The sequence below is a fragment of the Zosterops lateralis genome (assembly GCF_965231275.1).
Source record: "Zosterops lateralis genome assembly, chromosome: Z".
Lineage (NCBI taxonomy): Eukaryota > Metazoa > Chordata > Aves > Passeriformes > Zosteropidae > Zosterops > Zosterops lateralis.
The window spans coordinates 15,088,432-15,114,821 of record NC_139800.1 but is presented as its reverse complement, the minus strand read 5'-3'; the positions used below and the strand labels follow the sequence as shown (position 1 = coordinate 15,114,821).

General features: G+C 38.8%; 1 protein-coding gene and 1 long non-coding RNA gene across 3 annotated transcripts in view; one reads left to right on the top strand and one right to left on the bottom strand.

The window, feature by feature from the left end:
* The window catches only part of LOC310922625, a 275,851-nt gene that overhangs the window by 37,087 nt on the left and 212,374 nt on the right, over positions 1 to 26,390 (top strand). The window lies entirely within an intron of this gene.
* On the bottom strand, positions 1,373 to 25,744 carry EMB (embigin; the record flags this gene model as incomplete). Its single annotated transcript, XM_083884250.1, has 8 exons — positions 1,373 to 1,404; positions 3,841 to 4,117; positions 5,051 to 5,181; positions 14,210 to 14,298; positions 15,445 to 15,607; positions 17,710 to 17,793; positions 20,783 to 20,863; positions 25,654 to 25,744. 8 exons carry the CDS (start codon positions 25,742 to 25,744, stop codon positions 1,373 to 1,375), a joined length of 948 nt encoding a protein of 315 aa, XP_083740376.1.

Below are 26,390 nucleotides of genomic sequence, written 5' to 3'. Positions count from 1 at the left end.
GGCTGGGAGAATACAAAGAACTGGGAGGTGACATAGTCAGAGCACTTGCCCTCATTTGATCACAGGGATTCTCCATCCCATAGGGCATCCTGCTCAGCATGTAAAGCTGGAGAAAGAAGAAATGGGGAAGGGACACACATTCAGAGTCACAGCATTTGTTTTCCTGATTAACCGAAGCAGCTATTACACACGTATGAGCACGATGAAGCCCTTCTTTCTTGGAGACAGGTGAACACCTGCCTGCCCATAAGAAATAGCAAATGAATTCTTTCTTTTGCTTTTGTGTTCAGTGTTTGCTTTCTTCTTTTAACTGTCTGTATCTCAGCCCCTGAGCTCACCCATTTTTACTCATCTGATTCTCTACCCCATCCCACCAGAGAGAGCAAAATCAAGTGGCTGCATGGGGCTGAGCCGCCAGCTGGGGTTAAACCTAAGAGGAACAGAGACCCTGTAACCCTGGAAAATATTTATTCTGGATCATTTTCTGAGTTGTTCCTCTCTTTACGTGAACTCTGACAGCTTTCCTTCTGTTCCTTAAAAGAAAGGGTATAGCAACAATCTTTACTCAGGCAGATGGCCTGTGGTGAGGATGAACCCGCAGTGACAAATGCAAAGCCATTCACCCCTCCCATCTACTGATCAGAGGCAGAGGTTCCAGATGCAGAAGAGAAACAAGTATGTGTAGGATTGGTCTTCAAGTGACAGACCATACTCTGACAAGCATTTCCACATGGCATAAGTAGAAACAACCTATAATCAGACAGTAAAGAAGGTAGAGAATCAGGAGGTTCATTATATAGCTTTCATGGGACTACACACACTCTGGTTCCTTATTCTAATAGTAGTCCTTTCAATCACCATCTATTAAGCCCAGTCTTCTTTCCCAGACTACATCTCTCCAGAACTGCCATATTCCCCACTTGCTATTACAGAGGATCCTTTCTCCATAAACTCGACACTCAAAATATAGTTGGGAAGAGTGGGATTTTGAACACAGTAGCACCACTTACACATCTCAGCACCTACTCTGGCATTGACTGGATTCTTTCATGATCAGGAGTCAAGTGGATTAACTTGGGTCCCACTTTAAAGACTGCATGGATTAACAGAACTAGTAAATTACAATGACAACATAACTGAGTTAAACCAATCTGGACTTGATTTCTTGTTGAACTGTATCTTATTTTACCTAAACAATAATTTAATTACTATATTGCTCCCACATTAAAAAAAAACACTGGGATGGCAAAGCAGACTTCTTTATCCTAGTATTAGGCTGCTCAAGAGAAAAGTAAACTCTGGTCTCTCATCTCTTTCTTACCTTTCAAGGAACCTCTTACTTACTTTTCAAGGTTTACTTCTCTGCTTAGAACTACTTGCGTCTGGGAACGCCGTCTTGATTTCCTACGAGAAAAAAGGGATAAACTCCAAAACTGAACAATAAGAGAGGGAAACCATTTCCAGTCTCCTTCTGGAGTAACTGCAACTAAATATTATGCTGTGCATCAAAAAGAAGACTTGAATTAGAAGTTCTCTTGCTTGTGATTCCCTAGGCTCCCACCTAAATACACTGCTGGATGTGACATTTAATTGTAGTTTCATCAACCAAATACAGATGTATTAGTCATGCCCCGACATAACAGGCCAGACATAGTTCCTTTGGAGCCACCCTCTGGCACAGAAATCCATCTTATGAACAGCCAATAGCTGAAAGCACTTTCAGTTCTTGCATTGGGAAAGTACATAGTTCAATAAATTTTCTTCATATGTGTTTATCTAAGAATTACACAATAAGGATTAAGCAGCTGCACAGAACCACATCCCACAAGGACAAAATCATCATTTTAGTGCACTATTCTGTGTTACTACCCTGGTATTTTCAGAATGTTTATGAGAAGTGTGCTGTGCAATAAAGACAGTTTTTCAATTTTCAACCCAAGACATATCCCCAAACATTCAGCAGTATAATAGCAAGCTATATTCCCAAGACATACTCCCACTTTATTCTGTAATTGAATTAGAGCTTTAAGTCTGTTCAGATAGGTGGAAAAGCACAAAATGTATTTTCAGCACTGAAAAAAGGAATGAGAAAGTGAATACAACGCAAGAAAACAAAGAAGGTCACTGCAGAAAAAAAAATTCAAGGAGGGAAAGAGAGCTACTCAGAAGAAAAAGGGAGACAAACACAGCAGCAGAGAAGGGATCAAGAGGACAAAAACTAGAGCAGACAGGACACACCTAAAATGAAGACCTGTTAGGCAACTTTCCTCTCGTTTTAAGAGGTAAGCAGGCTAGATAAGGGAACCAGGCTTCAGAGGACAGGCAGAGAGACAAGTAGAGCTTATTTTAGCAAGCAAGCCTAAAGAAATAGATGAACGTAAGGACAGAGGAGCCCACATGGAAGCACAGACCATGGAACAGCAGAACAGCAGAACTGTGCCTATACCTGCTCTTTTGGTTACAGCAGCACAGCCCAGGAAGCCCAAGCTACCAGAACAGTGTGCAGTCTCCTGAGAGGTTGGAGTTAGTCCCCAAAACAGCCAACAATGCCAGCTCCCAACACCCCAGCAACTACAGGCTTAGCTACAAGAGTTAGGGCTTTGACCACATGCAAAGGAGAGAAATGTTAGCATGTGTGTTAACATGGACAACTATATTTTACAAAAAAACCCCAAAAAAACCCAAACCAAACCAAATCAACAAACAAACAAACAAACAAAAAAACACAACACAACACAACAAAACAAAAACAAACAAAAAAACCCCACCCCAAACCCACTTCTCTTACACTTTCACCTGGAAGTTATTTCCATACACTTACAGTCTTCTCAAATGAGCTTTTGTGAGGACACATGGTCCACTCACAAAAAACCCTAAAACAACCCCAAAACCAACATGAAATAAACAAAAAAACACCAAAAAAAAAAATTTCCTCACTTCAAAATCAAGTTCCAGGCAGAAAACAGTGTTCTGCTCACTCTGGAATTAGGAAGTCTTAAGGAAAAAGAATAAACTGTTCTTTCACATTGACCATCATGCCCCTTACTAATGGGATCAACAACAACGTACAATTTTGTACAACACAAATACACATAAGAACAAATACTCAATTACAATATAGGAACTTTTTTGCTTATAGTTTCTCAATTTGGTCAAACTCTTTTTCACCTCCTGCAGAACAAAACAAGTACTATATAGAAGTATCCATTTAATAAATTGAAAATTTCTTATTTAGTATATTTAGTAATGGTTTAATCAGAACAAAATGTTATTTTTTATTGTTAGTTTTCTTAAATATGTATTTCAAATTACCTTGTTTATCTATTCAAGGGAATTACCTCCAAATTGGTGAAAAAGCTGATTTTGATGAAGTTTATTAGTCTGATCCTAATACAAATAATCTTATACATAGGTTTGTACATTTCTGTGTTTTAAAATATAGATAACATGCATTTATATCTGTATTAGACACATACATTTCTCCTTCTTACTAAATGTCTTCAAGAAATTTCTCCCATCAAGGCTACCAAGAATTCCTTCCATTCCTAACCATTCCCCCAAAAATTATAGCCTCAAAATTCCCTTGTATTGTAAGGAAAAAAACCCCTCAGGACTCTATCAAAACTGTTATTGGTAAGTATTGCTTAGTGAAATCTCTTTTCATTGCAGTGTTTTAGATAAAGAATTTTATCAGAAATACAGATGTGAAAGCGACCCATCTTCATATAGGATGCACTATGGGTCATACTTTTCTACCCTTGGCTGCAATTTCAACAGAAAGCTAGAAACCAACCAAAAAAACCCAAACAGACCAACCAGGATCTCCCCACCAAAACTTACCTTTTCCTTTCCTTTTTGAACACACCTCCAAGAGGGCAATAGTAATTACAAGAAGGGCAACTTCAATCACAACTGCCATAAAGGGTTTGAGAGGTGTCGTGATGGACAGAACTCTAAGTTCAAACCTCGCTTCACTGGTCCCTAAATCAAAAGAAGCTTCACACCAATATACACCACCGTCTTCCTTGGTGAGCTTGAGTATCTCCAGGCGGCTCACCTCGGCAGACTTCATCTTACTTAGAAACTTGTCAGTAGGCAAAACCTTATCAATAGAAACCTGAAAAAAATACATTTCAAGTCTTTAATAATGTAATGAGAAGGTATTTAATCAAACAGTATCATCATTCAGCTCTGTATAGGTATGTACAATGAGTTAGGAACAAATGGCATTCATGAAGAACCATCACCCCACTTTAAAGGGAAGGATTTCTTTTAGCTGGACATCCTAGTTCCTTCTAGACCAGGGGAGGAAGAGACAAAGTTTCAGTGGGCAAATTGTCTGACCTATTTGAGTTCATTTGAGACCTCATAAGAGGCAGCTTTGGCTCTATTGACTCTCCAATGACAAAGGCATCCTTGGCTGCCAGATCTAATGCACAGGGTTCCCCCACAGCAAAAAACATGCACTTTCAAGGAAGTAGAAGAGAAGAGGGAGCTCTCTTTCACTGGGAAATATACTGATACTCCTAAACTCAGTGCTAATTTCTAGCTGTATAAAGGAGACAGATCTGTTTACCTCCTCTCAGCTGACAGTGCTGCCCTCAGAAGAGGGCTAAAACAAAGTGTTTTAGGAAGCTGTGCTTTCTAGATAGGCCATAAGGCTAAGAAATAAAATTACTTGTACCTGAAGGAAGTGAAGGGTCATACAACATCTTACAGGTAAAAGCATATTGAACTTTTTTAAGATTATTTTTGTATCCAGTAGCAATATTTGAGTACTATAACCAGTATAAATACAGTGAAAACAAATCTTTCAAGACTCACTTTATTTGGGAGTATGGCAGGGCCTTTTTGAAAAAGAAAAAAAAAACTACATCCCTGTAACAATGAGTACTTCTAAATATTACAGACATTTTCTCCATTTCCATAAAGAGATTTCCATTAAAATTAAAAAGGAAATGCAGTTTTGTAGAGCTTGCACTAAAGTACAAAGTTTCTGTACTTATTTTTCGTCACACTGTGTTGCTTGACCAATAGAGGAAGGTCTTACCCGCCCAGTTCCATTGGTCACATTCATGTACCAGATCCAAGACTTGGGATTATATTCAGTTTTACAAACCATTACAGCTTTATCTCCTTCATAACTGATTATAGGTTTTTTTCTTCCTTCAACATTTGGTACTAAAAGAAGGAGAAAAGAATTCATCAAGTGAGAGATACAGGTTTTCATTAGTGTTACAAAGAATATATTTAGGTATTATTTATACTCCGTTCACTTTTTCTCTTAAAACCCTCATGATTCTAATCATTCATGACATGATGTAAAATGAGGAGTCATTTTGAGCTGCTATTCCAGATATATAATCTCTGCAGAAGACTAGAGGAATCCTGTTTTCAGTTGCTTTGTGATCTTCAAAGTGGCCAATTAATACCAAACGTCAAGCAAAAAAAAAAAATCAGGCTGTGATTTCTACCCTTGCCCATTTCCTCTTACCCCTCCTCAGCAGCTGCAAGCTACATACTTCAGCTCTACTACACTAGAAACAAACACAATTTTCTTGCAATTTCACTCAATCTGCAGAAACGGCTAGAAGTCCATTTCAGCCACAATGTGACTATATAATGGTAGCTGCCAAGTTGTACATACAGAGCATTTCTGTAACGGATAAAAAACTGCAGACTGATAGACATTTGAAGTTACAAACATTTTCTGAGCTGAAACAATGACTTTTGGTTGCATGCCAATAAAAAGGACTTTAGGTCCAATCTTGCTCAGGACAGAATACAGTCAACAAGAAACAAGACATCAGTTGAACTTCAGAACTACTTATCCTTGCCATTGTAACTACTTGTGCCCCACAAGCTTCCAAAATCATGTGCCCAGAAAGGCTAATGAATGTATAGAGACTATCCACAGAGAGTTAGAGTTTAGCAAATGCATTATGCTGAAGTATGCATTTCCCCTTCCCCTTCCTCTCCCTCTTTATTAGGATGTTTACCAATATGTTTTCCTCAGATCTACTAATTTTGAATTTTACTTCAAATTTGATTGCTCTACTTTTTAAGTACAGATCCAGTACATACTTCAGGTTTTATTGACCTACTTGACTGAACAGGCCAAGTATTTGCTTTCAGCAGTTATGATGAACAATTTGATACAAGATAAGATTGTTCTTGTCCTCTCCCCTTGACTGGTGAGCACAAATAATTTTTCCCCAAAAAAAGTCTGCTTCTCATGTGCATTCAAACTTAAGTTTCCTATACAGAAATACATATGAAACCAGACTGTTAATAAAAACACTGGTTTTAGTCTCAGAATTTGCTGCATCATACAATCAAGACTCCTAACTAGTGAAGTTCTCTCACTCCAATGTGTATGTTTTAATCACTAAACACTATCCTTTTTAAAGAGTACCAGCAGAGTATCTTGTCTGCTGGCATTAAAAGGGATGACCTTACTAATCACTACTGTAATCTCCTTTGCAATTTAGAGATGAGGACACAGAAGCAGGTTGGGGTAAAAAACCCCGTACACCCAGCACATCGAGCTTATGTGACAAAGCCACACTGGTGAGTGGCAAAGCTCGGCTACAGGCATGCCAGCAATACATGTGACCACATTAACCATGATTAAGGATATGAACACCCATTACAAACTCCGGATCTGGTTCTGTAACAGTTAATCCTTGAACACATATAAGGCTTGTTACACGTATTTTTGCAAGTGGATCACACCAAATTTGGTGACACAATACTTCTGCTGCACAAAGACAACTTTTGAAGAAATAAACAGACGGGTGTCAGCACCAGCATTACACCAGTCAGATTCCCACACTGTTTTGAAAACCAGAGCTATTTCATGGTGCACATACTTCAACTGCTGCTTAAGGATCCCTGAACAAAGGACAAAGAAATTGATCTATTCTACCCTTTTAGAAGCTAGCAGTATTCACAACATTTTACAATACCATGAATCGCCTCTGTGTTTATTAACTTGAAATTCCTGTAAATATCTCATTGTTTTCTGCAAACCTGAGCAAAAACGTAACTCCTCAAAATCTGAGGGATTATGCCAAGCCAGGAATTGGGGGAAAGGAGAAGAGAGGTAACATACCCAATAATCCAAAACTGCCTTGTGGAAAAGCTATTGCAGTTAGTCACAGCTATGATGACTTAAGTCACTGAGTCTATACCAACACACTACTCATCTTTCAGTTTGAAAACTGTTCTCCCTGCATTATTGACTGGAAGATTCAAGGACTTCTCTTTCTCATTTCCTTCAGTGTTGCATTAATCTTAAAAAGCATCAAGCCAGTACTTTTTATGGCATCAGTAGTGGCAGCATTCAACCATCGTGCAGCAATTCTCTGATCTTCTTATAATAAATCAACCAGTCCTATGCACTGTTCTGGAAAAGATGACTTTCCTATTGAGTCATTGCTGCCCTTACTGCAATAGCTATTGTGTAGTTACAGAAAAAAAAAATAAGGTCTCCTTGGACTTTTTTCCATCTACACTGACTTGGTTAGCCATTAAACTAAACCTTACCCACATGCTGACAAGAAAAGTACATAATTATTTTTGAGATAAAAAGGTCTGAATAAACTATAACTTTGTCTTTATTCAGCACTGTAACCTAGTCTCTCCTGGCTGCAGGTCTGAAAGCAGGTATCTGTATTTGAACCCATGCAGGTTGCTTCAAGTCCTATTACTGGATATCCCACAGAACAAAGGCATCTTGCAGCTGAAGAGTTAGTCCCATCGCTTAATTCAGCTGAAGTTAGGGTAATAATTTCAATAGTTGGAGTTTCTCAGAGTCTGTGTTTAGGGAATATCTCTCCTGTATCAGCCTTCACAGACAAAATGCTTGCCTTGCTCCTTCCAAAATTTGGATAGTAGGAATACAGAAAGGAGTAACTCCCATTAGACCTATTCATCAGCTCATCAGCTTGCATTATCATTTCCACACATCTTCCATGCAACTGAATTTCACCTACTACTTCCAACATTATTGGAGAAGAGAACACAAAACAAAAGAAAGGGCATTTATACTGACCAATTTTCTTGGTTTAGGGTAAATTTGGGAGGAAACTTCTGAATGGGGTTTTTCTGGAGAGAAAACCCTAACGGTTCCTTTCTCCAGCCAGTCTGGGAAAAGAACTTCTTTGGAGGAAAGTGGAAAAAACTATTTATTTGACAAACAAAACGCTCACAAGCAAAAGGAATGAATAATATGAAAAAATAAAACCTCTCGCTGCTCCGAAGAGAGATGGTAAAACTGAGAGAAGTCCTTGCAGGGAGTTAGCTCAGCTCTCTCAGCTCTATCAGTCCCAGCCCCTTCAGCACTGCAAAATGCCGAAGTCCAGGCCCAGTGTTGTGGGTGCAAGATCCTGGTGCTCCTCTCGGTTTTTCAGCCCAGAGCAGATTTAAAAAGTCCCAAGAAAAAAAGCAAAAAAACAAAAAACAAAAAAACAAAAAACAAACAAACAAAAAAAACCACAAAAACAAAACAAAACAAAACAAAACAAAACAAAACAAAACAAAACAAAAAAAAAAAAAAAAAAAAAACACCCACAACAACAAAAAAAAAACAACAACAAAAAAAAACCAGTCCCGGAAGCCTCTTTGCCTCAGCTAGCTAAACCAACTAAAATCAAGAAAAACCTCTCTCTGGCTGCTGTTTGTGCATTTGACAAACACACAGTCCCGAGGAAGAGGAAAAAAACCGCAGAAGAGTGAACACTGTTTCTCAAAACAAACTGTGCGCTTCTTCTTCCCCCGCTTCACTCTCAGAACCAGTCTTAAAGGTACAGAACACATAGCACACACAGAACAGATGACTGGGGATACAAGCATCTTAGTTATCCTAGGACATTCCACCCCTTATTACCTTATTGTCAACTTACTAAAACGAATTGAATTCTAACTCTACAAAGACACACATTATACGTGCATGTATCTATATAAAAACAATATACAGCTATATATAGACAATGGCAGTGACATTCAACAAAAAGTGATATTTATACATGGTTCTTACTTAACAATCAGATTTTTTTGAGGTACTCATTGTGTTATTTTTTTACATTACCTACTATGTACAACTTTGTCTTTGAGCAAAGACAATCTTACAGATGGGTTTGTCTGTACTTGAGGCAGAATTAATTAAAACTGTTTTCTTTAACAAACTTTTTACATGTACTACAGGGACTTTATCTTCATTTACTGTATGCAGGAGCTTAGACTGGGCAGGGCTAGCTTTGTTGGTGGAACTTTGGGTGTTAATTAATTAGGTGGCTTTTGCTAGATGCTGTTTTTAATTTTTGAAAGATCCTTTACCTAATGCTTTTAAGGTAGTTTTTAACTGTTCATTGTATTTTTTTACTTTTCTGGCAGTTGGTGTGTGATAAGGGATATAGTACACTCACTCAGTGTTATGTTTTTTAGCTTAGGTGTTGATAAGATTATTTTTGAAATGAGTTTTATTGTTTGACTTAATTTTTTTAGGGATACTGTGTTTTTAAAGAACTTGTTTTTTAAGGTTTAGAACCGTGTAATGGGCTGTAATACAAGGCACAGAATAGGTTTTCATCTATCCTGTGGTGCCTTTTATTATTCTGAGTACATAGTGCTTATCTTGGTGTGTCTGGGGCAATGTAATATAACCAATTTGCTAGGCTTCTTCATACTTATATTTGGATTACTGCCCTCTATATCATAGGGGCCTTACTTGCTCAGTCTGCTTGATTGCAGTATATGTTACAGTCATGGATAACTTGAGAAATACTGTTTATGGTTAGATGTACTTTTTGGTTTTGTGCTCACTTATAGGTGGCTTTTTTGCTCTGATGACTTGAGGCATTATGAGCTTATTGAGCTAGGAACAACTTTCTTTTGTGTTGTTAATTTAAATTTATCTTTGATACTTTTACTTTTGTAGTTTGATTTATTTGTTCGTTGTTTTGGTGTTTCTCATTAACTTTCCTCTTGGGGACATGGGTATTTATATGGTGGACTTTTGCAGGTAGTTTCTTTATTTTGGTAGTAATGTTTTTTTATTCATTTGCAGTTTAGATTGGGGTTTTTTTATGCTGCTAGTTGGCTTTTTTCTACTTCTTTAACTATTTTTATAGAGTATTGGCTACTATTCATGAATTATCGTAGAGGTGGAGTTTTACTTTTCTTTTTCAGCAAAGTCTAGGGTTAATTGAACAGCTTTGAGTTTAGCAAGTTGATTTTTACTTTTTTTTCAGTGGTTTTTGTGATTTGTTGTGTGGGGCTTTAAATGGTTGGTTTTTATTTTTGGTTCATTTTTACAATGTGATTGGAACTGTTAGTGAAAAGACTGTGGTGTGTTTCTTCTCCTGGTAGTCGGTTGTACAGCGGAGCTTTCTCAGTACGTGTCATTTATTTTTGCTTTCTTTTATCTGTGAGACTAAAGTTTTTACTTTTAGGTTAATTTGTAATTATTTCTAAAATTTTAGGGCGATTCGGTTTTTAAATATGAGTTCGCTGTGTGATGAGAGTAATTTACTTACTTTATGTGGTAGTGGTGGCATGGTAAGGGAACTTTGCTTTAAACATTTATTTAGCACTGGTAGTTGGGGTGCTAGGAGGAGTTTTTAGTGTTTATTACTCCTGAGGCACTTCAGACTTTTTTATAGGCTGCTAAATTTTTTTTTCTGTTGTAGTGTAGCTGGTTTCAGATTTTTTGTAGTTTTGACTTTAGAATTTCAGTGGATAGGTTTGAGATTTTCAGGTATTTTTTGCTAAAGGTTTTAGGACAGATGATAGTTTTTGGCTGCAGAGTAGAGCATATTTTTTATATTTAGTTTTGATTGGGTTGAGAGTTACTGTATAAGAGATTTTTTTTGCTTGATTCGGACAAAGAAAGGTGCGTTGCTGTTCAAGGTTTCAATGGAAAGTGGTTTTTTGTGGGTAACTAGGTAGAGAGGATTTACAATTTGGCTGTACTTAGGAATGTGCATTTTCTAAAAGCTTATGGCACTTAGGAAAAGTTGTGAGGTTTTTTTGTTAGTTGGTGAAGACTGCTGTGATTTTGTTGATGACATCAGTGGAATTTGACGTAGTTTATATTTTTACTTAATTTCAAGGAACTGGATTTCTTGAGCAGGTCTTTTAACTCTGTTCTTTTTGATAGTAAAACTAGCTTTTAGGAGAATCTGGATGGTTTTCTTTTTTCAAACATTTTAGTTGTTGTGTTCTTTTATACAATGATGTCATTGACGTACTGCAGGTATTTTGGAGCTTCACTTTTTTTAAGTGCAGTTTGAATTATTTCATGGCAGATGGCAGGACTGTGTTTTTATTCTTGGGGTAACTGGTTTTAAGTGTACTGCACACTTTTTTATGTGAAGGTAAAATGTGGCTTGTATTTTGCTGCTAAACAAATGGAGCAAAATGCATTGGCAATGTTAATAGTCGTGTACTACTTTGCTGCTTTGGACTCCAGCTTGTACTAGAGTTTTAACATGTTTGGTACAGCAGTGCTTAATGGTGGAGCCACTTTATTTAAGGCTTGATAGTTTACAGTCAGTTGTTGGTTTTTTTTAGATTTGTGTACAGCCTAGATGGGGTTGTTGAAGGGTGAGTGTCTTTTGTTGACTACTTCTTGGTTTCTTAGTTCACAGATTTTTCTGTGGATGGGGATTAGGGGATTTTGAGTTGTTTTGTACTGTTGGTGATGCACTGTCAAAGTGGCAATTGACACTTGTTGCTCTTCCCCCTACAGAAGTTTTACAGTAGATGAGTTTTTTGATCGTTTAGGCAAGGTGTTTAATTGCTTAACACTTTTTGTTTTTACAGCTGCTATTTTAAATGCTTATCTGAGTTTTTTTGGGTTTTTGAAATACTTATTTTGGAGGAAGTCTATGCTTAAAATGCATGGGGCCTCTGGGCCAGTCACAACAGGGTGGGTTTTTTTATTTATTTCTAGTCAGACTAACATTAGTTTTTACTGAAGTAAAATTCTGTGATTTTTCTGTCACACTAGCAGTAGAAACAGGTTTTTCTTCATATACATCTTGATGGGAGTACTGTGTACTGTGCACCAGTGTTAACTAAGAGTTCATATTTTTGTAGTTTTAATGTGTTAGGCTAACAAATTTATACAGTTTAAAAAATACGGTTTTCTTTAGCTTTTATTTGGCTAGAGGCAGGGCCCCTCTAAGCCTGGTTATTTGAGGTTTTTTGAGTAATTGGAGCTACTTTTTTTTTTTAGTGGAACTTTCTTTTGAGCTTTGTTGTTTAACAATTTACACAGCTGTTGTGCTAGATTATTAGTAGATTTTGTAATTTTTTGGGGTTTGTTTTCTCTACAATCACGCAGGATTTTCCACACCTGGGCGTATTTCTGGGTCTACTTCTGGGTCAGGGGTCTCATCAGCCCCTCTGGAAATCTTAGACTTCACTCTAGAGAAGTTTCAAACCAAATAGAGGAAGCTCACCTGTTGAAATAGCAGGAAGGTGGTCTCTAACATTTAGGGGACACTGAACATTCCCCAAAAGTGAGGTATCTGATTCAAAAGGTAAGACGGACAGAAAAGACTGAAAAGCTTCATCCCCTATTCTTCTTCTAACAAACTAGGTGCAATTATTCATAAATCCCCAAAACATGCTACTGGAACTAGGAGGCAGGGTAGGAGACATCATAAACCAAACATACTGGCACAAACTCCAGTACCTATATGAACTTTCTATAAATCATGATCACTGAGCCCAACAAAATGGCAATTCTAATTCATGTACCTCTAGTGTAAAAGCTATGTGTTAAGGAAAACATCAGAGCTATTTCCGAATAAAGAAAACAAACCTAGGGACCAGAAAGGTATTAAAACCTCAAAGAAGCCTAAGGAACAGAAATACAGAAAGGACTCTACTCCAAGAGATATTAGAAATTCAAGGAGCAACATGGCTACTGTATCTCCACACAAAATACAATCAATACAAGTTTTTTTCCACTCTCTTGAGCCATGCAGTTGGATGTCAATAAAAAAATGTATTGTCTTGGTTTAGGGCAAATTTGGGAGGAAACCTCCAAATGGGGTTCCTCTGGAGAGAAAACTCTAACAGGCCCTCCCCCCAGCCAGTCTGGGAAAAGAACTTCTTTGGAGAGAAGTGGAAAAAAACTATTTATTTGACAAACAAAATGCTCACAAGCAAAAGGAATGAATAATATAAAAAAATAAAACCTCTCGCTGCTCCAAAGAGAGATGGTAAAACTGAGAGAAGTCCTTGCAGGGAGTTAGCTCAGCTCTATCAGTCCCAGTGTCTTTGGTGCTGGAAAATGCCGAGGTCCAGGCATTTAAACAGTCCCAAGAAGAAAAAGAAAAAAAACAAAAAAACAAAAAAACAAAAACAAAAACAACACACACACAAAAAAACCAAACCAACAAACAAAAAAATAAAACAACAACAACAACAAAAAAAACACCTCTCTCTGGCTGCTGTTTGTGTATTTGACGAACACACAGTCCCGAAGAAGAAGAAAAAAACGCAGAGGAGCGAACATTGTTTTTCAAAAACTCCATGCTTCTTCCCCTGCTTCACTCTCAGAACCAGTCTTAAAGGTACAGAACACACAGCACACACAGAACAGATGGCTGGGGATACAAGCACCATTGTTATCCCAGGACACCAATGAAGGACACTAATTTTTCATCTAAGTCCTGTTCTGATACTAATACAGAATAAAGGAATAATGTAATGTTTCAGAAATACAAATGAAACTTTCAAAATCCTGTCTCCATTTTACCAACCACTACTTCACTTTTGACACCAAATCTCAGACACAACTTGCAAATTATTGGCTCTGCTTTTTGAAGAAATTTATCTGAGGCACCATCCTTTATTCTCCTAGCCCCAGAAAGTGAAGTGTATTCACATCTACTGTAGAGAAGGAGAAGGAAGGGGAAATCAGTCAAGAAGGGAAAAAAATAGACTTGTATGCTTTTTCAGTTATTGGAATTTTCTTTTTAAAGGCTTCTAGTTTTTTGTTCAAAATTCTTCTACTCATGCTACAGAAATTACTTTGATAGTTACAGCTATCAGCTAATACAGCCTAACTGTATTAGCCATTATTTATCAAATTACATTGCAATTTGCATACTATCCAGAAAGAATATTTGTACAGCTTTGCAGTGGTCAGCTGAAATGAAAATTTAAAATAAATATGAATTAATTAAATTACCTTGCAAATGAAACACAGCACTGATTTCTTTTTCACCTTTCAGAATACAAGTATAACTTCCCAGATGACTTTTATCTGAGATGGTCAATCTTTAAAAAAAAAAAAAAAAAAAAAAAACCACAATTTTTTTTATATTTTCTTTTTGTACCACTACAAGTAACTGTTAATTAGCACTCTAAAGAAAACAGTAAGGATTAGTAATGGAGCAGAGAACATACCATCACTGCAACTAGGATTCAGGTTTAATGCAATGCAGAAAGTGTAACATCTTCAAGAAAATGGAAGAGCACAAGCACACTCTGGATCACAAACACCATTTTCACCCTTTATGCTGACAGAAGGCTTACACAGCATTATACACAGATTACTGAAATAGACATGTGAACTATGAAGCATATCCTAGGTAGGGCTTTAGGAAGAACAAATCATTTAAATAATCTGTTCAGCACAAAAAAATATTTTTGAGGAGCTTTCATCTAATGAAGTCCAGCATCTTCTCCACTTGCAAACTATACATTTAGTGTCACTTTCCTGATACTCCATATACACAGACATGTAAGTATTTTTCAGTTATATTCTCATTATGTTTTCTACAATAGGAATGTTACATAAGTATTACGCTCTTAAATCTATACAGAGATCAACTGGAGACCAATGAGTTAAAATGTGTAATTGGCCTTATTCTAAAGAACAAGAATAAACTGGATCAATTGCAGAAGGGCTTCTACAACATTTTTTGAGTTTCTGTGGACACCTGAAAGACTTACGAAAACCTTCAAAATATCTTTACTGCAAATTTCATTTCTACCTTTTGTTTAACCGTGAAGGAAAGAAAATGACCACTGATGCCTTCCAGACTCTTGCAAAGCAGCCATGAGATGGAAAAGAACATGTGGAAAATCAGGGAGTGGAAACAGAAATCACCAAAATATTTTAATCACAGACTGATTATTATTTCACTTACTGAACAGAATTACTGGACTTTGAGGAACTGTTTCCTCATTCTCGGTTCTTTAAAAAACACACTTTGTTTTTTGTGCACTAGAAAAAAAAACAGGAGCTCCTCCTCCAGGCTTGAGGTACCTGCAACCTTCCTCCTTTCCAACAGCTTCAGTATCCTGATCAATCTTTGCATTTGTCCCTTTTCCCATACACCCATTACTAGTATTGGGCATTGTATGTAACATGGCAACTCATCAGAATCTGCAAATCACAGTGTAAAGAATGCCACTTACTCGACGGTCCAGCTGTTCTGAGTTTTACTGGTGTGACTGATTGTTTCACTTCCCTTTTTCCAAGTCACTTGAGGATCTTTCAAATCGCAATTCTCATCTAATTTGCATGTAAGCTCAACTTTAGTTGAACTGGGAACAGGAATATCTTTTTCCACTGAAGCACCTATAAGAAGTTTAGAAACATTTAATGAAAAAACATATTTCCTCATTCTGGGCAAAAAAACTTCGGAGACTGTGTTTAGATCTACAGGATTACAGGTGGACACAGGTGCTCTTTATACTCCCCAGGGAAAAAAACTCCTGCAAAATCAGAGTTTCACAATAATTTTCTAAAGTCATAACTGAGTTAAAATACATACCCCTTTCCAAAAATATCTCAGTCCCATTTTGTACATAAACTTCCTAGAGGGCTTTCATAAAGAAGCATATATACTCATTTCACTGAGAGCAAGACAGACTTAAGAGAGACACTTAAGCTTTTGCATTATTTAATTTAAAAAAAAAATTATTTAATATATAGATAGAAAATTATACTATTAATGTCAAAAAGAGTTAAGACGTAAGTATCTATAATTTAGATTCATGTGGATTTTAGCCAGTTGCAGTTTTTTATGATGCTGTGAGCTCACATATATATCCCTATTGCCAGAGAACCTGTAGTTTGCAACCTTATGATTGTTGGATCGTGCCTTTCACAGTTACTCAAGCTGACATCAAATCCTCTTCAAACCCATTTAGGGCTGTCTTTGCCTTCCTGGCAAGTCAGTAGAATCACAGTGGGAAAAATATTCCAATACAGTAGAAAAACTTGTCAGTTTTTGTTTTTCATGAGCATAGGTTCATGAGCATAAAATAAGCATATCCAAAATGTAGGTAACAGCAAATATCTCCTCTGATCCATAGAAACAGCCTTTTATAAGAAAATACTTTAGATGTTGTACCCATTAGCATTGACATTTTATTTCATAACTGGCCTTTTCTTTCATGCCTTCTAGATAGAAGTGTGGGTAGTCATCTAAATGCTCCAAGAAAATTTATCCATGCCTCACTTCAATTCTAGATGTACCCTGCAGTATTTGGTGGTCAAAAAAGTGTAGGTGTATGACACAGCTCACATTCTTTCCAAGAGAAAATGAAGTTTCAAGGTACAGTTCACTGACTTAGTAATGCAAGTCATACCTATGCAGCAGCAAAGTCTCACTGGAGTGACAGCACCAGACCCAGAGTAAGTGAACTTTACTGGGTCTGGCAGAGACATCTACAATCTGAAGAACAGCATATCCAGAATTGCAAGTCCCAGCTAAAATACTTCAGATTTGTTGAACTGGAGATAAACTTAGAAGTGTAACAGCTTGGTCTTCCATTGCAGAGGAACATCAGTCACTGGAACTCATTTATTAGAGCAATTAGGCTGAATAAATGAGCCAAGCAGGTGAGGTTGTTTATAATCAAAGTAATTTTACAACTGCAATTAGTTTCACAGCAGCAAAAGTTTTACAGTCAGACTAATTCCAGCAGCTGAAAATAGTATCTGTCCCTTATGAAATTATTATAAAATTAAATCCATCCTTCAAATGAATGAAACAAAATTGATGATGTTGAAGATTAACCAATAGCAAGACTGATGTCTGGGGCATCCCTGTACTAAGAGTGCAGATACCAAAACAGGAAGCAGTACTTAAAGTCTCCTGCTAGAAGAAAATGCAGCATGAATGCTGCAGAATTGCATCCTTAAAATACCGTGCCAGTACCTTGCAAATCTTCCAGAGATACTTCAGTTAGATCAGCTTCTCTAGCTACCCAAGAAATTAATTCTAGAATATTATTTGGCAACTAGGAACTTCATACGTACTTCAGGAACAGGTTTATTTTTGCTGTTCTCCACGCTTTAACTCCTGCAATGTTGTTAAGCTAACACCTGTTAAACAAGTACCCTAGCTTACATGGTCTCTCCAAGTGGAGTCACTAGTGCAAAAAAACTATCATGTCAATTGATTTGGAGGAAGAGAGTTAGTTTAGTTTTAATGACAATGAATTCATTTTAATGAGAGTAATAATCTAATTCTTCACTGCAAAATAGTTATTATTAGAAGAGAGAATTTGATAACAGCAAAAATATACTTTTACTGGGCTCATCACATGCTCACTGTGAACATCTTCAACTATAAAGAACTTGCCATTCTAGATGCTTCTACAACTCATATGAGAGTCTGTGTCTACTCACATTCAATATGCAATAACTGGAAGACAAAATAACATACTCACCAGACAGGACTATCTCATGTCCTGAGACACTTTGTGAGTTCTGCTTGCTTGCTGGCTTGAGCCTCTCTGTGGCAACTGCTGGACCTAACAAGGTTTGAGTGGAAACAAAGTTAAGTTATCCTCTGTAAATAATCACACAGTAGTGTCAATATGGTTTGGCAATTATTAATTATAACAATCTTAAAAGGAGTAAACAGACCTTGCCAAATGCTGACTACTGTGGAGTTCCTTTAAAGCAGCAGTGTTGTAGGGTTGTTCCTACAGCAATTACAGTGTTCGATAATGGTTTTTAGCTTTATATTGTATAATGTTGCAATGTTGGTATCTAAAAACACTATAGCTACCTTACAGCCTGACTCAAAAAAGTCACCTACAGCTTACATACAGGACTACAGCAATGCTTAAATAGCTCTTGAAAAAGTAATAAGCTTTAGAAAAAAATTTAAAAACCCAAACCGGCCAACCAAAAAAACCCACCCAACAAAAAAGCCCGGAACAACAGAATGCTGCCATTCCCAAAGCTACTACAATCTAACAACACTACCAGAAATTCAGAAGCAATCTAATTTAAGTGCTGCTTTAATTAATTTAGAGGTAAGAACACCTTGTGGTCCACTACAACATGGTCAAAGACCCTCACTACTTCTCAAAACTTATGATATGCAGAAGGCAATGCCCTTCTACAAAGAAATGATACCAATATCAACCACCATATGCCTGACCTAAAAATATTCTTCTCCTTTTTTGAGGAAAACCTACATTTATAAGGTGTACAGTCACCAAAATTCCTTTTGGGTGGGTCTACAGATCACACACCCTTCAAAGAGTATGAGATCTTTTATAATGCTCTACAAAGCTTGATAAAGCAACTCTAAGCACCATCCATTTCCATCACTTGTTCTCACACACGTCAAGAACAGAGAAAGAAAGCAAATTTAAAAAGTGCAGCTTTAACAGATGTAGCCCAGCTACAATAATCTTCTCTAAATTAAGATGATGAAAAGAAATAGGTTTCACCACCACCCCAAAAGATACACCAAGATTTTTACACCACACATGCTTTTATATGCTTGGAAAGTAACTTCATTATCAATTATTTCATAACGCAGAAATACATGAACAGTAATGCAGAAATATATGAACAGTAATTAGAGACTGACTCTGCCTAGTCACACAAGATTAAAAGAGAAAATCATTCTGGTTTTTGTAGAAGGAAAGGGGCCTGATTCAGTCTCCTGTTCATGGACTGCAAAGATTCCAAATCACAACTGAGAAGACAGAGGAACTGGGCTACAGCTTTAACCCTCCCACTGAAAGACACACTGGGTGACTGAATTGATCACTGAAGTGAAAATATTTCCTCTTCACTGATCAGTGAAGTGGAAATAGCACCTCTGAAGCCTACATCTCATCAGAATTACTCCTTCTCTTCCCTTGCATAAAACACTGAACTCTCAGGTAAAGCTCTTAAATGCATGACTTTGAGTTACAGTTGAGAGGTTGTGCTGAAGGAGGTCCCTGCTAGGTTTGCAACTAAAGGCATAAGCAGAGGTAGACCTGCCTTTTCAAGCTGTTGGCCAGTTTCAGAAAACATATTGTGAAGCTCACAGCACAAGGAATTCTGTGCCACAGGCAATCAACCTTCTGCCTGGGTCACTCCATCTGCATTTTCACACTTTCCCACACACTTCAATCAGTTTAAGTAAAAATAAACCTGTATACTAAGGTGGCTAGTAAGAAGAACAGAACTTCAGGCTATTTCTTTTGGTGTTGTTGACAGTAGATTGTTGTCAATCTCAACTGATAGGAAAAAAAAGGCAGATAAATCAAAGCTGTATTCAGCAGTAGACAATAGTCATGTTGGCTCTAGACAGGAACACAACCAGCCTTGATCTCTGCCCCATGAAGAAGTAAATTAGTCCAAGTGTTTACCCAGGAAATATTATCAAGATGGAAAAGTTCTGGCAGATCTTAGCATACCTGTGTGTGCAAACACTCAGACAGCATGCCAGGGTTGTCAGGGATCACCCAAATTTATGTCAGCTCAGCACATGCATCCCCTGCTTTTTTACTGAAATCCCTCACAACAACACATTCAGAAGGCAACAGTGCTAGTTCACATGGTAGATCTAGCCACAAAAAAGAGCCTTTAAATTTTCCTGCAACAAACAAGGTTTTCACACTGACTTTCTTTCTCAATTCATGCATCAAATGAAAATATTCAGATGAGGTCATATTATATGAAATATTTTCTGTGTTTCATCTATATCTGTGTGTATTCATGTACATAGAGAACTATTGAATCTATTAACTATTGCACTCCTAGTTCTCACATTGTGCTAAAAAGCTCCAAAGATGAACATCAGATAAACACCATTACCTCAAAAAGAACCCAACTTGTAGGTGACATAACTTGCCAGAACTCAATTGATTTCACATAGAAATATAATTTAGCTTATGTCTGATTTGCACTAATCAGCACAAACATCAAGACAGAGCTGAAATTCTGATTCTCAAATCTTATGGAGAAAGGAGAAACAACAGTCATAAGTTTATTGTCCTGCCTGGAATTTATTCTCAGCTCCCCCTTAAAAATACAGTTGAGGTATAAGGGAAAACAGACCTTTTTGACACAGTCATAATTAAGAAAGATGAAGCTGGCAGGCGCAGAGATGCAAGGGCATTTTTATGCCTTTCACACAGGCATAAGGAGCTCTCATATTAAAAAAAATGTCATGCCTGAAGGCTAGAACACAACCTCCCTGCAGTGGTACTAGTTTGGGCACTGCCTGACCTCCAGGGTCATTGCCTGCTTTTAAGGCATTTATGCCTAAGGGCAACAAGTCATAAAAATGGCAGTTGTATAGCTGTTTCCAGTTCTGTAGATACTTGTGACACTCAAGCTCTTGCAGTGATTTTAAATTACCTAAGTGCTAAATCTACTTCTGTTTCTTCTAAAAAGTCACGATCTTATTTCAAGAGACATAAGTGTGAAAACATAATTCTACATGATAAATGAATATCAATAGGAAAAAGGACTACAGTTTTAAGGGTACTGAAATAAAGCAATTACCAGATGATTCATGTCCAGCTTGCATCTTAGTCACAGGATTCACCTCAGTCTGATTAGAATCTTGTGTTGTCACAGCTGACTCTAAAAAAACCCCAAACAAAACACCATAAAAAGTTTGAAGAAACTTTGAGTTAGAAAAACCTAGTTCATTAAATAATTCCAGCAGAACATCCTCATCTCAATCTTGCTCCCCCATTTTTTCCTCAAATTCTGAGAAAGCACATAAAGAAATGCACAAGAATTGTTTTTCGTTAGTTATTTCGCTCACTTTAGGCAAGAAAAAAATTAAAGAATGAAGGAAATATTTATTTAACCTCTAATTTCTGTATAGAGTTCTTTTCTCTGTTAGCTTATAACCAGGCAAAGCCATTCCTTAGAATGTTCCAGCAACCTTTTAAGCTGTACTTACATCCTTTTTGTTCATGAGCTTAAAACATCACTTATGCCACTGACACAGGTCAATTACTTTTAACATAGAGGAGCAGATTTTGCAATAGAATAAGGACTTCACTACAACCTTACCAATCTAGTCTGATGAACAAGCAATGAACATACTTATTTTGCTTCCACTAGCACCACAGAAAGCAAAAAGATAAGACATCTGCATCAAACATTAATTTTAACATTAATTTTAACATCTAATACTAACAATTATTTCCATTTTTCCTCAGTACCACTGCAAATCTGATCCTCCTATAACAATTTTTACAAGAACCAGTTAAGACTCTAGTTTGCTTTATGATTTTGCCTGGAAAAAGAACAGTAACAGAAGAGGCACAGGACTTGATTAGTAGTTGTGTCACTCTGAAGTACTGAAGAAATCTAGATGTTTTAGAAGAAAGGAAATGTCTCCTCATTCCTTTATTTCCACATTTGGGTGACAGAATTAGTGTTTATCTTCACTGAGAAAGGTGTTCTAGCATATATTCTAGTGCCTTAGCATTCAGACAAAGTGATTCAGCCACACGAGGAAAACAGGACGTGTACTTTGCATTTGTAATTAAAGTCTTGGGAAGGGGGGTGAAATTGGGATAACAAACTCTTCTGGACATCCAAGACAGCAACAAACATGCACGGATCACAAAACCACAGAATATTCTGAATTGTAAGGGACCCACAAGGATCCGGTCCAACTCTTAAGCGAGTGGAAAGCTACATCACATTTTAAGTGCATTCAGACTTGAGAACCACATACCTACCTTCTGCAGAAGGTGAAGTCAGCATTCTGCCATTTCCTACAAATGAACATTACTAACACTCCCACTATGCCTATTGGTTCAGCACCAACAGGCACAGACAACCTATAGATTCTCCACTTGCACCTCCAGCACACAGTTAGTCCATCACAGCCACGCCTGGCTTACACCACCTGCTGTCTCAATCTGCCCATTATATTTCAAGTTTGGATGAAGAGTAAAACACAGTAGTCAAAAGATACGATTAAAAGATTTAAGCATTAGTGGTTCTTAACAGCAGCTCACTTTTTATCAGTCCACCAGTCCCACAGCCAGCTGTTCCAGCCCTTCAGCTAAGAAAAGAACTTAAAAAATCTGCTCTGAGGACATGCTGGCTTATGAGCCAGATAGTAAGAAGACTGAGTTATTCTTTGCGTGACAGAGGTACTGAGCAGGGAGAGCTATTAGTTTTCTGATATTCACAGTACAACTGAAGAAAGGTCCATGAATTTTTATATCTGCAGCATCTTGAGGTGTTCTGAGTATGTCATGGATCACCTGCACATTAATTAAAATCCCCAAAGATGATAAATTTAGAAGGTGACAGTGCCAAGCTGTACAGCAGCTCTGTTATCTCTACGCAAGGAAGGCAGATAACCGGCAATGTGGTTTGCATACTAACAGGGCTCTCATCTTGGCTTTCTTCCTTGATTCCTGTATCAAGTAAAAGAAGTCAAACAGTGTTATTTCTTGTCACCCCTGCTTCTAGATCTTTCATCTTATCTGTCCGTATGTCGAACTGCAGAGAACAGAGATAATATTGTACCACTCTCCTTCTCTCATATATACTTGCTGAATAGCACTGGAAATCAAGATGGGCCAGCACTGCATCATTATTACCATCCAGCCAGGCAATAATGTAAGCAAATCACATGGAGTAACTTCTGAAACTATTGAGTCATAGCTGCATGCCTCAGCCTATAATTGTTTTGCATTAGATTTAATCAATAGTGTGTTAGCTTGTAGAGTTCTCATTTCTCTGATTTCCATGCAGGAAGGAATAAACTAGAGTAAAGTATCATGAATTTAGTTTTTCTGCATCACCTCTGCTTCATATAGTAGTCAGTATTTTGGGGTAAAAAGTATGGCTGTACCATTTTTACTATTATAAGAATAACTTCAGGCTTAAAAAATTATTTCCTCTCCTTCAGCCAGTAAAGTAGCTATGTAAGAAAAAGCTGAAATAGAATGTGTTTAGTTTAACATCTTTATTTTACTGTTTAATTTAATATCAATCATATACTTTTTAAGTTCACATGCATTCAGTAGCATCCAAAACCAGCCACCAGAACCTCCTAATGCCCCAGATTCTTTCTGATGAGAGAATCAACATTAAGGCCTTTCAAATACCTTGATAAAAGGCATTCCCTCAGGTCAAACCAGAAAAACCCAACTTGGAAGCAAAGTCTGTAAGGAATGAGGTATGCTCTACACTCACAGCTCCCTGAATTCTTCAGGACCAGAAGGTAAGAAATGAGATGTGATGGGATTGCTTTTCCTATATCATTCTGGCAACATTTACTGCAACTAAATCAGACAACTACAAAGGTAACCAAACAAAGCAGCAAGCTCTGAAACAGTGCTCTGACACTTAGCTAGAAACTACCCTTGACTCCATGCAAAACAAAAGCAATAGTTTAGATTTTTCCAAAACAATTAACTAAACAGTTAAACAACTAAGATAAGAATAACAAATATCTTCAAGATATTATCTCAAAGAAAAAATCTAATAGGGCTTTTGGGGCATCTGCCTGACCAGGTGCAGTCTTTGTAATTCACTTTTCTGCAACTCACTCCTTGTGCAGTAAGTGCTCCCTCTGCTTACTTTTATTGCAAACATTTCTTTTGGTTGAAGAACCCTCACATCTCCAAAACAAACACAGTTTCTGGAATTTGCTGGAAAGTTTTAAGTTCTTCTCCCTTCAGGTGACATAAACTTCCAGCTATGGAAGATAGTGTAGATAGTGTAGATAGTCCCTTGACTACCTTTATACACATTTAGATTATAACCAAAGAAAGAATAAACTATCATTTTTTCATTTAAATCACCACAGAAATCCCAGTATGATGCCTCCCTATCTAGTTCATAGAACTATAAAAACATTTAACAGAAGTCTGGAAAACAGCTTCACTCTATACAGATGGAAAGTACTAAAGCCAGTGGCCTATTTCTGATGTGTGCTCTAAACCACACGATATCCACCACCACTTCAAGAAGATAGTAGACTTGTGGAATCTTTAGAAACATGAAGGTTTTGCTGTTTGATTCACTTGTTTGTTTTTTTCTTGTGAGAGGCTATCATTTCACTAATGGCTTTACATAAACTTAAAATACCTTCAGCCACCATCAGGTATGATGTTTGGCATTAAAAGCTATTAAAAATAAATATCTTACAGCAATTAGCCACATGCTGACTCACACATTCCTACAAATATCAACCATTTGCACCCCAAAAAAAATCTCAATTAAGTAAACTGTTTAGAAATTACTTCAAGTTCTGTGTGTACATAGATACACATGCATTTTTATGATGACTTAGGAACTATGGAGTAGATTTTCATCTGTGTACATACTTAAGTACACATTTCAAACAAGACCTCAGAAGTGCAAATTACGCTTCGCGTTAGTGTGAAACTACTAGAAATTTTACAGAAGGCACCATCCCCTCGGGAGCAGCACGGGTCTTCTCGGTATTAGGAAGTGCAACCAAGGCAGAAGAAAACATAACTGCTTGTATTTCCCAGACTGAAAACACAGTTAAACCACAATGAATTCAAGCCACAGCACTGACGTTCACATACAAGTACATGTAGGCACACACAGACAGGACAGAACCCTTGGCCTTCCCAAGGCCCACTCCAAGAGCCTTACCTTGCACAGCAAACACCAGCAGCCTGGTAATTCCTACTATAACCATTCTCTGCTACTCGGCAGTGCCTCAGAAAGATGGGAAAACTAACAGAAGCACGCTACTTTTAGAAAGATCGTGTTTCCTGAGAAGTAGATGTTTCTCTAGAGGAGAAACAGGGCCCAGAAGGCTCAAATCCCCCTTTCTTCATGGATTTTAAAACGCGTCATTTAAAAACGCAATATGAAATCCGGAGCAGCGCCCCTCACCACCCATTAGGCACACAGATACCTCAGTAACGCAATCTATCGAGCTGCGTGGAGTTTTTTGGTTGTTTTGCGAGTTTTTTTCAGCATTGAAACGCTTTACTCAGTAAGGACGGGACAGAAACGAGACACAACACCACACCTTCCCAATCGTGCACCTGCGGGCCAATAAACCCTTCCGTAAGCGAGGGAGAGAGAGGTGCTGAGGCTGCGGGGCGGCCGAGCCCATCTGTGCCCATCTGGGCCCTCCACCACCCCGGCCCGGGCAGGGGACAGCGAGAGCGGGTCCCCGCTGTCCCACAACAGCCCCCAACGCTGAGAGACAGGGGTCCCGGACAGGGTCGGAGCCGCTGAGAAGAAGAAACGCCTCAGCCGCTCGCACCGGCAAGGCCGAAAGGAGCTGCCGTGCCGGGACAGCGCTCCGTCCGCGGAGAGCCGGGGGGATGCTGCGGGACAAGGAGGACCTTTGCTCCGGCCCGCCCGGCACGGAGGGGCCCGGCCCGAGGAGGGTTTACGTTTACCTGCAGGGCTCCCGCCGGACACCCTGGTGCAGAGCAGCGGCAGCAGCAGCAGCAGGCACTGCAGGCACTGCCCGGAGAAGGCGGCCGGCATGGTGCCCCCGCCTCGGCCCGGACCCGCGCCCCGCGCCACCTGGGGAAGCCGGGCCGGAGCGGCTCTGCGGGACAGCCGGCTATTCTAGCAACGACAGGGGCCGAACGCAAAGTAAAGCAAGTTCACCAGGAGGAAAAGGCAAGAGGCCAAAGAGCCCCTGTCCCGCCGTTCCCCTCTCGGGGTCTGGGCTCCGCGCAGGGGCCGCCGCGCTTTAAGCAGCGGGGGGCGGGTGGGGCGCGCGCCGGCGGCTGATTGGGGCGAGGCCCCGCGCCCGGACCCGCCGGGAACCGCCCGAGGGCCCGTACGGCAGGTGGGACACGGCCCCAGGACTGTGCTTGGCCCCAGGGGGCTGCGGGACCGGCCGGGCAGGACCAGCCCTGGGCGCAAACGGCTCCCTGGGCAGGGGTTGCCCGGAGAAGGTCTCGAGCGGAGCCCGCCTGTCCCCGCCCTGTGGCTGGGGATCCTGGGGGAGCCCAGAGCCCCAGCCCGGCCTGGAGGGTCACGGGCCCCGGGACAGCCGGGCTGTGCAGTGTGGGAGCTGCGACTCCTCGCATCCCTTTATCTCCCAGCTTACACCGCAGTGCCCAGGGAGCACCATTTCTAGTAAAAGCTCCTCAGGTTTTTGATTATGGCTAGGTGAAATTGT